The sequence below is a fragment of the Schistocerca serialis genome, chromosome 4 (assembly GCF_023864345.2).
Source record: "Schistocerca serialis cubense isolate TAMUIC-IGC-003099 chromosome 4, iqSchSeri2.2, whole genome shotgun sequence".
NCBI lineage: Eukaryota > Metazoa > Arthropoda > Insecta > Orthoptera > Acrididae > Schistocerca > Schistocerca serialis.
This window is the reverse complement of record NC_064641.1, coordinates 251634415-251648623: the sequence shown is the minus strand read 5'-3', so window position 1 is coordinate 251648623 and position 14209 is coordinate 251634415. Positions and strand designations below refer to the sequence as shown.

Sequence of the window (14209 nt, the reverse complement as noted above, 5' to 3'; positions counted from 1 at the left end):
CTGTTTATAGACTCTAGAACATCATTTGTGAATGAGAAAATTGCGTTATCTATTGAAACTCCCTTTTGAAAACTAAACTGCTGACTGTTAATGATGTTCAGGTCACCAAGCTGTTGTACAGAGCTTTTTCTAGGACTTTTGAAAATGTTGTTAATAGAGAGATAGGGCGATAGTTTGACACATTTGTAGCATCCTCTGCTTTGTACAGGGGCCTGACAACAGAGTATTTCATTCTGTCTGGAAACACTCCTAGTTGCATGGATGTGTTGCAGATGTGAGACAAAACTTTGGCCACTTCACTATAGCAAGCCTTCAACAGCTTGCTTGAAATATCGTCAATACCAGCAGAATGTTTATTTTTCAAAGACTGTATGATTTTTTTGATTTCATTGGCAGTAATGGGAAGCACACTTATTTGACTGAAAGGTTCTGGAAAATTATTTTTCATTATACAGGCAGCTTTATCTACAGAACTATGGCAACCTATCTGTGTTGGGACAGTTAAAAAATGTTGGTTAAAGATTTCAACAATTTCCTCACTATTAGTTATCTCTGAGTTGTCAACAGTTAAAACAATATTTTTGTCTTTGGTGTACTTTACAGTACCTGTTTCTCTCTTTATCACATTCCAGATTGTTTTAATTTTATTTTCAGAATTAGTAATTTCAGATGCTCTACACATACTTTTAGAGTTTTTAATTACTTTGGCAAGAATTTTACAGTAGAGTTTATAATGTTTTAGCTGAGCAGGGTTGTTAGAAGTCTTTGATGCTATGTAGAGTTGTCTTTTTCTCTGGCAGGAAGCTATGATGCCCTTAGTGAGTCATGGTTTTTTTGCAGACCTAGCAGGTTGGACTCTGTATGACTTTTTTGGAAATACACTTTCAAAGGTACCTGCTATCTCATTTGTGAATAAATTGTATTTTGAATTAGCAGTTTCTGCTAGATAAACAGGTGTCCAGTCAGTATGCTGAAGACATGATCTGAATGTTTGAATAGCTTCCTCACGTATTTTCCTTACTGTTTTCCATCTAAGTGAGGTGTCACTCAGAGGAATTCCCAAGCTGTTGAAAGTAGCTCGTTGTCCGTCATTTCAATATTAATATGGTTGACTTTACTCTGATCAACAAAAACGTTATCAATGAGAGTACTGGAAGAGGTTGTGGTTCTGGTGGGCGAGCTAACCACGGGAACAAGGTTGTACGTGCCCATGAGATTTTCAAACTCCACCTTGCAGGGAGAATTAACCAAGAAATCTATGTTAAAATCCCCAACAACTACCATGCCCCTATTTTTTCTACTGAAGTACAACAAAAGAGTATCTAATTGTTTAACAAACACTTTAAAATTAGCAGATGGTGCCCTGTAAACTGCCACAACTGTTAATCTGGAGACAGTGTCTGGCACCTCTATAGCACATACTTCAAAATGTAGCTCAAAGCAGAATCTTTGTACATCTATTGCCGTGAACAAGACATTGTTTTTTACATATACAGCTACTCCTCCTTTGTCCATATAGTTCCTGCAATAAGACATTGCCAAAACATAGTTGGGAATAGGGACCACTTCAATACCAGCAGTGATGTGGTGTTCTGTTAGACACACAATGTGGGCACTGTTTATACCTTTTGTGTCTTCTATATTTGCTGTGAACTGATCCAGCTTGCAGTATAGGCCTCTTATGCTCTGATGAAACACTGTTAACTTTTGTTTGTCTTTAATTGTATTGCTGTTTGAGTGAATTTTCGTTTGTGTATTAATTACTTGTTGCAGATTTTTGTTACTGGGCCAAATCCTGCTAGAGTTGGCCCTGCTCACTAGTAGACAGTAGCAGAACACTATGAGAGTCAAGTGGAGACTGGGACTTTTTTCAAGTGAAGAGCTCAAGGGAGTGATCCTGGGTACTATACGTTGAATTCTTGAAGAAGGCAGACCTGCCTGCAGTAAAATGTGTGATTCGGTCACATAGGTGATTAATTCTGGGTGGCGAAGAGCTGCTGTGAGACTTTAACTTTTGAGGACACTTTAAGATCTAGTGGAAGACAGACCTGCTTGCGGTAACATGTGACATTTGGTCTTGTCAGTGATGGACTCTGGGTGGTAAATGGCCACTACACTTTTGAGGTGACTTTATATTCTGAGAGATCAGAATGTGCTGCAGAGTAGGACTCTAACTTTTTCCACTCGTACTACAGAACTGAGGACAGAGTGCGAGTTTCTACTTGTCATATTGCGTGTGAATTTGTAAATCATCATGTTGAATTCTGAACTGTTTTAAGCAGGTGAATATTTCGTGTATCATGAGTATGAAATGGACTTAGTTTTTGCGTATCTTTGATGAATATTTAGTCTGGGGATTTTGCTACCATTCTCATAACGCTCTCAAAGTAACTTTACTGCATTTGATAATGGTATTTTCTGTCTGTATTTTAAACAATTATCATAGGACTACTTCCTGTTTATTCGAGATGTCCTTTCTTGAATAAACATTATTCAACATAATTCTCTGCCATTATGCCAATAACAAACATTAGAACAAACCCTTATTACTAAATTATTCATTTAACTTTTATTTTGTAATTCTGTGTATTTTATTAACTCACAATTCTAGCCAATGCACAGACTATTTGACTGCAGGATCACTGCTACAGATTATTATTTGCAGCAAATTAGCTGTGGGGCATGAAAGTAGATGTGTGTGGCTTGACCCTATAACTACGTCGTGCTATTCTTATTAATTTTTAAACTGACTCATGCATAGCCCAAGTACATAAAGTACGAGTACCTGCAGGCAAAGACACAACTGCTTTGCTTGCATGTGATGCTATTTGGAAGAGCAACTACATTAGCAGTAATTGTTAGGTATCTTGCATCTCTTGCAACCTGGTATCTAATTTCTGCCAGAATAGAGAACACTGTTTCTGCAAATAATGAAATACGGACAAGTCTGTTCTGCAAAACTCAGTCAAGACCAATACTTCTGAAGTCATTGATTCAAAGCTGCATGAAATATGAACATAAACAATGTTAAATGCATAAAACAAATGTACAATAAGTAACCAAAGTAGTATACGCAAATGGAGCATACATAAATATAAAAAAATTATAATACACAATACATGTTTGGTAGGCAAACTTTTCTTTTTACTAACGAAACCTTTTCACCACAGCTCTACCACATTTGAACACCTGATGAAAGATTTTACAAGAAAGCTATAATTAATATAGAATGTCTACACCATTAGAAATAATGACATTTGTGTCGTATACTTTCACCTATTTGTTTCATTACAGCTTTATTTCTTGCTAGCCACATTTTTTCTCCATCTTCTGCTTTGCAAATCAGCTTTACATTCATTCTTCTGGAGCCACTTTAAACAATTTTTTTTTTTTTTTTTTCAAAAATATTGTTCTGTCTTCGTCTCAAGTAATTTTTTTTTCTCTTGAGGTCACAGCCCAGTATCAGTGCTGGACTATAGTTTTCTTTATTCTTTTATTTCTATCAGCTTTCTGACTGGTTTGATGTGTCTCACCAAAAATTCCTCTCCTGTGCTAACTTTTTCATCTAAGAGTCACATTTGCAACCTAAATTCTCAATTATTTGCTACATGTATTATTCCAAGCTCACTTTTTTTTGTTATAATTTCCTTTAGTATCATGGAAGTTATTCCCCAACATCTTAACAGGTATCCTGCCATCCTGTTCCTTCTTTTTGTTAGTGTTTTCCCTGTAATCCTTTCCTCACCGATTCTGTGGAGAACCACCTCATTCCTTACCTTATCACTCCACTGGACTGTAATATTTTCATTATTAACAATATGTTCAGAAGACTCAATCTTCATGTGTGCACAGAAGAACCTATGGTAAATTGTATCAAGGCAACTGATACATGACTTGTCACTCATAAATGTCACTTACTGATAGCATCAGAACAGAACAACGTGAGAAAATTTCCTATTTCAATGTCAGATGTACTGGGCACGTGATGGAGAGAAAAGAATATTGTAAGTCTAGGTATGCTATTTTGTCATTAATTGTAAAAGCAATCAAAAATTATTTTATTATTCAAAAATTACCTGGAGTTGGAACAGACTGTACTTCCTCTTGGATTCCATTCTCCATTTTTGGAGGCCACACTGGCAATGAAGCTTTCCTGCCAAGAGGACTGGAGTTTGCCGATAAGTCAGGGGGCGTTGCTGATGCACGGCGTAAATTGTGTAGCTGTCCTGCACATGTATTCTTCTCAAACACAGCTCGGGCATCAAATTTGCGTTGGGATATGAGATCCTGTGCTTCCTGTCAATAAGAACACCTAATATAAATTGTACATCAAGGAAAAAACTGTACAACTACACCACTAAGCATCAAAATTGCAACAAGAAGAAGAATAAAAATAACAAAATTTTTCTTATTGCGCATATAAACTATTGTAGGAAGAATACACAATTAAATTGTATGTAGTTTGGGGTTATACAGTGAGCAAAATTTAGTACACTGAGTGGGCATCAACTTAGCTTGGATGACACAACTGTTATGTCATTCTATGCTGCTTCAACTCTGGCACAGAGTTAATCAATCATACTGCCTTTCAAGCGGTGGTACGATAGACTCTCAGCAACCCTTGACAAAAATTTTGCATTGGGAGACAGGTCTGAAGGATATTCTGCTGAGTGCAAAAGTCAAACATACTCTGCATTGGGGTAAGTTAGGAGAGCACGGTTACCATGCAGTCTCGCATTATCTTAATGAAAGATAATGTGAAGTAGATCTTGGGCTCAGCACCCAACCTGAACATGTCTGAAATTTCATGACCCCCCCCCCCCCCCCCCCAAAAAAAAAAACCTGGTTAAAAGTGATCAAGTTGTGTATTCAATGACACCCAATATGATCACACTAATTGCCGGGCTCAGATGATGATGAATAATACAATATGATAACATTTGTCCTCTTTGGAGCATCCACACATGGGTATATCTATTGGATGCTTTACACATAATCAGAAATTGTCTGAAAAGATGATGTACCACTATCTCTGCACTTCTCTCCCTTGCAACATGAAAGGAGGGTACAACAACAATTGACCTGCTGGCAGTTCAAGGTGCTTCAACCACTGCTGCAATGTCAGTGCGGATGCTGCTGCAAACAAGCCCATTTGCTGACTCGAGGTATGATCAAAAATATCCAGACATTTATTACTGGACACTGATACAGGGTGTGTCCAACCTTCACCTTTATGATGGCTTAAATTCTGCTGCGCACACTTTCAGTGAGGTGTCTATGTCTATTTGTTTGTGGAGCCAAAATCAGAGAAGACAGTGAGTTGGACGCAGGTTCTGGTGTGAAACTGATATTCTAACTCATCCCAAAGGTATTCCACTGAGTTCAGATCAGAGTCTGTGCAAGCCAGTTCATTTCAGAAACGTTATTGTCCATCACACATGCTGTCTTATGACAGGAAGCATTGCCGTGCTGATACAAAAAATCATCATCTCTGAATAGTTTCTCTACTGTGTGCAGCACTCAATGCTGTAAAATGTGTTCATATCCTTCTACATTTACTGCTTTCTTAAGCACAAAAATGGGAACACATCCCATACCATAATACCACTTCCTCCATACTTCACTGTTGGCACTACACATGATGGCAAGTACCATTCTCCAGTCATTCACCAAACACCAACCCACGACTGGATTGCCACAGGATATAGTGCGAGCCGTAACTATGAATCACTCCTTTCCAGTTTTCAACACCTTACGCACAGTCATTGTGCTAACTGGACTGCTGGTGGTCACTCTGGAACTTATGAATGATTCCTTCCACTTCCTTCACGCATTTTTTACAACCACCCATCGCAATGCTTGATGGTCCCAGTCTGGTCTTGGTTTAGCTGTGGTTTTTCCTTTGTGTTTCCACTTCACAGTCACATCAATAGTTGACTTGTACAACTTTATAAGGACTGAAATGGCCGCGATGGATTTGTTACTTAGGTGATATCCGATGACTAATCCACGTTCGAAGTCGCTGGGCTTCCTTGACCAACTTGTTCCGCTGTTACTGCTTCTCTACTGACAACACAACACTCCTCGCCTCCTTTAATGTTGGCGGGTCCCCTTCTTGTGACATCTACTGGTCAATTCTATACTACACATGGGTGTCCAGTTACTTTTGATCAGATAGTGTATGACTGTTTTCTTGGGCACTAGTTGTGCAGGGCCACTTAGATCCTGCATGCTGTTGAGTAAGCCCATGCTGAACAAATCAATTCCTTATTTACATGAGAGTCATGGAATCTTGATCAATGTGAATCATTTCACAAAATGATAAACAACTGTCATGATAAGCCTCAATCTTGCTGCTGTAGAACTCTGCCATCTGCTGGTAGCTGTTTATCCTTTTTACACAAGGCATAACATGATCATCTCACAAACAACAATCAAAAGCAATTTCTGAATGAGAGACCTGCTGGGTCATTTTTCCTAATATCCAGAATGTAGACAGCTTTACTCCTACTTACCTTTTGCAGCTGCATTGAAATGCTAATCATCTACATATCAAAGAATGTGGTTCATTCATTTCATGCTAATTTCACATTTGTTGCATGTCATCTTAACGCTGTTAAATTTTTAATGACTGAAATGTGTTTGCTCAACACAGCTAATGTATGTTCAATTTAGAAACAAGACAAAATCCATTGTCAGGGAAAAGTAAAAATGCAAAATATGAAAAGGTAGTGTCAGGTGTATGGACACCTAAAGGAAGATAAGACTCTTCTATTCTTCAGATAATAGGAATAGGTGAACGTGGGTGGGTTGCAGTAAGAGCATTAAAGGTTACATTCATTCAAGTTTAACTCCATCTTTGACACGCCAAAAAATAAAATATCATCATTAGAACTCCCAAATATGAACCTCAGCTCTTGCATCATTGTATCTGAATTCCTTACTGTGTCACAAGAGGGTTTGTAACCTCTTTTCAAGCCTGAACATTCATGAAAGCTTTCAGGCATGATCCTGCATGGTAGATAAACAATGGTATGAGGAAAGGGAACCACTCGCTATAGAAGAAACATTGAGTAACCAACAAGAATATACGGACATCGAGATTGTGTCTGTGGAGACACAGGAGAGAAGTTCAGAGTTGGACAAGTGGCCGAAGGTGACTGTCGGGTTGCGGCCCCAGTGTCAGAGAAAGTTTATGTCACTGAATAAATATTTGTTTGATTAAGATCCTGAGAGATGCCTGAATAGAGGAAGTGTTTATGTAAATGTGGAAGAAGTTTTGAGAATTTACAAAAGAAGCATTGAAATGAGTGGCAGCCATTGATGCTACAAGACAATATGAATACTGTCAAAAGTCACCATTGACATTACTGGATACTGAAAGAAGTCATATTATTTAATGAGTGAGCTACAGAGACTTTGAAATTCTTCTGAATGTAATTTAAAAGATGAAACTTCTTGTTGTGACTAGACTGAATAGTGCTTCAGACAGTGTGAGCCAGACTAGGGACCCTATACAAATATCAAGGATAAATAAACTGTATTTTGATTTAGTGACTTATTATCATTTCAGTTCTATTGTTAAATACAGATTCTTGTATGCACAGGAGACAATGTGTAGGTCGGTTTAGGCCTAAGGTACAATTCAGTAGCTGTCTACATATCTGCCACCCCTTTCAATCATCCCAATGCAAAAAATACATATTAAAATAAATAGGGATTGTTACATGTGGCTTATGATGCCAGGGCACTGTTCTTTGGTGAAAAAATTGTGGACAAAATTAGAAATTACAGGACATTAATCAAAGTTCCATTAAATAAAGGTACTGTCACATTTTATAAAAATAACTTTAGTGAACAAAACTGTGCCACACTGAAAGGTAATAACAATTTACTAAAGTGCGCATCATTTATGTTGGCGGCCGAGTTTAGGTTCGTTCTGCGCATCTGACGTCACAAAACACAGTCAGCCAGTGAACAGAGAACGACGTTGCCACATCTCGACTGCAGGGCAGTTTTAGAAACGTTCAGTCATAAATAAAGTTATAGAACAAAAGCAATGTCTTGATAGTAGACATTCTTTTGTAGACCGTTTGGAAAAAGCATTCTTTATACCAATTGCTTCATATTCTATTAAATAATTAAACGAAACACGCAATAAGACTCCTAATTCAGGCGATAGCAAGGAAAGGTGTTTGTACCACTCTCACGAACCCCTTTTTCGCAATAAAGAACAGCGGTAATTGTTTATTTCCTATTGTACTTCGACGAAGCGTGAGTAATTCATAGTCATACCAAGTGTTTGTCAGTATTTTGCGTGACATGTTATAGTCCTCATGGAGTCATGTAGTCAGACGCCTCATGGAGTCATGTAGTCAGACGAGGTGCATTAGCGTAACTGTTAAGGTGTTGGGCTGCTATGTGAAAGGTTATGAGTTCAAACCTTATGCGGTGCTTAATATTTTCATTATTTAAAAATAATTTAAAGTGCCTTACTTTATGAATTATATTCGTTTGAATGCAATTTTTTGAAATTTCTAGTGCTTTGTCCCTTCATTAACCCTTTTGTTACTGCAGACACGTGCTCCCCGCATTCCGCACTGTGCGCGATTTTGTCATCACTGCACTGCTCGCCTGTGCAGACACATGGTGTTCCCACTGCTTTGACACACTTATCATTTGATTTCACAAAAACTATTTGGCCCAAAAATTTGATGTTTACACGTCTTCTTGACCGATACCTTCCCCCCATAAATGACTTAATTTTGTTTCGATGTTCAACGCAGTTATTATGCAGCATTAAATGTAGTAAACCATTGCATGAAATTTTGAAGAGTTTGCAGAGGTAGAAGTCCATAGCGTATACTTTCCGTATGGTCGATTTTAGTTGCCACAATGTTGGGAATGAAATGTGGACAAGATACCTAAATTTCATATAAAATTTACTGTATAACAATATCTCATTTAATTTAAGTACGACATAGGTGTCGTATGTAATATTGAAAAATATTCGATCTTTCGCGACTGTAATAAAAGTTTTATTTACACCGGACGCGTGTGGCTTTATTTTAAAGCACTTCAATCAAGGAAAGGTATGGCACATATACAATGGTACTCATGTTCTCTTTCTCGTTTTTGTTCCACAGTCGCAGTTTTACCAATGGTACTGAAATATATTCCTCTTCTGCAACTGTAATAAGGGACTTATTTAGACCAGACGCGTTTCTCTCTTTTGAAGCATCTTCAGTAGACAGTATTTTGTCTCCTCCATTGCCAAGTCACCTTTCGTATTTTTGTGCTGCGGTAACACAATATTCAACGTTTGCGTTGGCAGATCAGTGTTTTAGCAAATAAATGATGTTTGTGTGTGCCACACACAAAAATTATATTTGACATAGCTCAGAGCGCATCACTGATAGACGGTATATTCAAGTCCTAATGTTTTTGTAAGTCCACAGTTTTGTTTAATGTATTTTGTCTACTTCCTTTTGATTGATTGAAGTGCTTTAAAATAAAGCCAAACGTGCTCAGTGTAAATAAAACTTTTGTTACAGTCGCGAAAGATGGAATATTTCTCAATATTACATACGACACCTACGTGGTACTTAAATGAGCTATTGTTATACAGTAAATTTTATATGAAATTTAGGTATCTTGTCCACATTCCATTCTCAACATTGTGGCAACTAAAATCGACCATACGGAAAATATACTCTATGGACTTTTACCTCTGCAAACTCTTCAAAATTTCGTGCAGTGGTTTACTATATTTAATGCTGCATAATGACTGCGTTGAACATCGAAACAAAGTTAAGTCATTTATGGGGGGAAGGTATCAGTCAAGAAGACGTGTAAAAATCTAATTTTTGGGCCAAATAGTTTTTGTGGAATCGATTGATAAGAGTCTCAAAGCAGTCGGAACACGATGTGTCTGCACAGGCGAGCAGTGCAGTGACAAAATCGCGCACAGCGCGGAATGCAGGGAGCACGTCTTTGTAGCAGCGAAAGGGTTAATGTGCCCGTGGTGGCTTTACTTCATGAACTGCGCGCTCCCCCCTACACGTAAGCTTGCGAACTATGCTGTACTATGGCGCTGCTTCTATTGGCGCGTGCATCGTGTGAAACTGGCAACGCAGCAATCTCCCGCGTCTGGGTGGGCATGCGCGAGCCGCCAAGATAAAAGAATTGAACTATAGTAATGAATATTGCATGAAATACTATATGAAAATACAACAATTTTCAGTACAGAAATAATCATGGACACTGAATAAAGATGATGCACCACAAAACTTGATTAAGAAAATAGATGCAAACGGTATCTGTGTATATGTGGGAAGCGTTTTTCACCACATCTGGATGACACAGGAAAGAAGAGTTGCAGAACCATTGTGTAGTGATGCATCATATCTGCAGCATTATGTAGCAGTGGCCAGATAACAGCCTCAGGCGGACAAAAGTAAGTGTCGCATATAACTGTGCAAATGGAGTAACACTACATGGCACACACTGCTGCTAACAAGGGAAACTCCCCATCGCACCCCCCTCAGATTTAGTTATAAGTTGGCACAGTGGTTAGGCCTTGAAAAACTGAACACAGATCTATCGAGAAAACAGGAAGAAGTTGTGTGGAACTATGAAAAAAAAAGCAAAATATACAAACTGAATAGTCCATGTGCAAGATAGGCAACATCAAGGAAAGTATGAGTTGAGGAACGCCGTGGTCCTGTGGCTAGAGTGAGCAGCTGTGGAATGAGAGGTCCTGGGTTCTAGTCTTCCCTTGAGTGAAGTATTTAATTTTTTATTTTCAGAAAATTATTATCTGTCACCAGTGGCATATAGAACATATCAGATGTGTTTTCCTGTGGAGGAATCGGTTGACCTATGACCTTGAGATCAAATGTTTTCGGTTCCCATTGGAGAGGCACGTCCTTCCGTTTACTAATCGCACCGTTTTGATGTGCGGTTGCAAAACACAGACACTAAACTTACTACAGTGAACAGAGACATCAATGAATGAACAGACAGATCATAACTGTGTGAAAATAAATAAATTAAAATTTTCAGTCGAGGGAAGATTTGAACCAAGGACCTCTCATTCCGCAGTTGCTCACGCTGACCACGGGACCATGGAGCTCCTAGTCTCACGCTCTCCTTGATGTTGCCTATCTTGCACATGGATACTCAGTTTGTATATTTTGCTTATTTTTTTCATAGTTCCACACAACTTCTTCCTGTTTTCTCGACAGATGTGTGTTCAGTTTTTCAAGGCCTATCCACTGTGCGAACTTATAACTAAATCTGAGTGGGGTGCGATGGGGAGGTTCCCTTGTAAGCACTATTAATAGTGTGAATAGTGCACTGCAATTATTAAGAACAATACTGTTTGTGATAATCTACTGTGCTGTGTTATGATCCTTTTTATGTACTGTAGTAACAAATCCAATATGGATGGCCAAAACAATACAGCTAACAATGGACAATGTAGCCTTAGCTAAATTTGAGGATATTAAGAAAAAAAGAGTTAGTAGGTTCAGGTTTTGGGGAGTTTAGTACAACTGAAACCAGTTTGGGTATGAACAGTACCCTAGAGATTGAGAATCAAAATGCCTCCACATCACTACCAAAACGCATGCAACAGGAAACAGATGTGGACAATCCAGTGGCAAGATATTTTTTTAGTATGTTGCAATTCCTTTGCAGAATCTGGTTAAATGGCGGCAAGAAAATCCGGATAGTTTGGCTAATTGTGCTAAAGATTTTGTTGCTAGAATCAAAGAAAGTGCAGAGAAAAATCCAGCTAATCCAGTTCACATGATTGGAAAATGCGAAGGAGATTTTACTGTTAGAACTGAAGACAAAATAGATAACTGTTTCGAAGAAGAAAGGCAAATTATTATATGGCATTAGGAGGAAGTACTTAACAAATTTAAACTAGAGATGATGCAAGGAAGTAAAATTCTTGCCATTGATGAAGTTAAGTACAATCTTGCGGATTTGAAAGATAAAAAAATCGACGAACACACTGAATTATCAGCAGAAGTAAATAAAACAAAACGGAACACAATGAACATGTGGTTACTGTGAAAAGTATCAGAGAGGAGCAGGTTACTATAGCGCGTTTAAGATTAGTTGTGTCTTTTGACATTTGGCTCAATGGAGGGGACGTGACGCCATTGCCCAGGTAACACCAATGGCGAGACGGCTTTAATAAACAGTACCATGTGATGTCGCGGATTAGATGCATATCTGCATACGTTAGCTCTCGTTGTAAAGTGGTATTCTTTTTTTGAAATGTTCTGCACCCATCAAGGATTATGAACAAGTGTTTTGTGTTGGCGTTGTATTAATAAGAACACTGCAGCAAGTCTGAACACAAGGCTCTAAAAATTGTTAAGAACACGTTCACCGGCTGTGAAGATAATGTTCTACTGCAAAATATTCCTCCAAATTCGACAACAGTAATGGACAATGCGCGTACTACTCTTTTGTTGTGGATAAAGCAGATATTTCGCTCTGGGTAGAAAGAAACCTTCCATTGAATAAAGTTAAAAGAAGCATATATAAGGCAGAGTTAATGGAACTTATAGTGCTCTACAAGCCACACACTGCACACTATCAGGTCGATGAACTAGCTGGCGCTTAAGGCATAGTTTAATCACGCTTTCGCTGTATCATGCTCATTTAAATCAGACAGGGAATATGTGGGCCTAAAGTGAAAAGTAATGTGGCAAGAAACAACAGGAAATTTACACACAGTTTGGTTTAAATGCTAACAAAAGAAGCCACTGTAAATGTCACACCACAGGACTAGTCTTGAGTTGTCAACCATACCAAGAAAGTAATTGAAGGGAGGGATTCACGAAGGACTGTGACGAGTTTTGAGTAATACGTAACTTCTCTTGTTGGCAAGTCAAAATCTGCTTCTTTTTCCAGAACTCAGCAGAGTGTCATTAAAATTCTAATGGAGTTGAAAAAGAAATTGCCACAGAATACTGAAACAGTATAATATTAAACTAGCAATTTAGGGCAAGACAGATCAATAGTTTATGAAAAACCCCATTCTCAGTATAAACATCAACGTGTAACTTACTCACTTGTATTGTTGCAAAACAAACAGTAACTCTTGTTTCAGTTGCTATCTATGGCCCTTAAAAATTACATTACTTCATCGAAAAAAATCTGCAGTTACTTTAATATCACGATAGATATGGAAGTTCCACATATTAATCATATGGTAAAATGCTCTTCTCTTTGCATGCTGTCATTTGCCAAAATCTTGTTTTGATATCTGAGACTGTTTATGATATACGAGGGATTTCTGAATATATCTTTCTGGCTTTTTCACTGGCGCACGAGTCGCTCAGCACACGCTGGCAACTACACTTCCCTCAACTCGCCCCATACTGAACTGTCAAAAGTCGTAACTTATTTTAAACACACTATAACATCACAAGTCTTAATTTTAAGGTGCAAGAAGTTGCCACAAAACATGGAAAGTTTAATAGCAAAAATGACTCATATTACAGAGCTGGTAACAAAAGGCAGCTGTTGCCTGACCTTGAATGAAAGAAGCATGCTAATGCCAAATAATGCAACTGAGAAGTGGCACCAGGAGCACATCTGAAGCCAACTGAATATGTCAGCCTGCCATATGTGCACAGTAGTGACATTAAGTGATGATACATACTTCCTACAGAATATACGGCTGAACAGATTCAAACCTAAAGGAGATGTCCATCCTGCTGTATTTATTACAGGTTTTAGGAGTATATTGACACCAGTATGGATTGATGATGAAAAGATCTCTTCCTGTGCTAATAATTTGGACTGATATGCATCCGACTGGAGAATGCAACAAGATGAAGTAAGAATAATTGATGCTAAATCTAAAGCAGCCTTTTTGGCAAAGTATTGGTCAAGATATGCAACAGAATATTCAGAAGAGGCCAACGGAAAACAGAATTTTTGGAGAAGGAATTGGATAAGAACTGGTACTTCAGTGGAAACGATTATCAGTATAGCTGATCAGACAAGACAAATTTTCACACCAGTACAGAATGAACAAAGGAGAGCAAGTGACAGAACTTTTAGAGATTCACAGTGGTAAGTACCGTAAGCACAGCAATAGGCCAGAACCAAATCGGCTCAGAGAGAACAGATTGATGTGTAGGCAGAACCAGAACTGCAATGGAAACCCAACCATAATTTC

At 38.2% G+C, this 14209-nt stretch overlaps 1 protein-coding gene across 1 annotated transcript in view; it reads right to left on the bottom strand.

Annotated features, from left to right (window-relative positions):
• Positions 1–14209, bottom strand: part of LOC126473843 (drebrin-like protein B) — a 211286-nt gene that overhangs the window by 77188 nt on the left and 119889 nt on the right. Inside the window, exon 7 of the mRNA XM_050101173.1 lies at positions 4077–4296. Within this exon, the coding sequence (XP_049957130.1) occupies positions 4077–4296 (220 nt within the window). The remainder of the gene's footprint in view (positions 1–4076; positions 4297–14209) is intronic.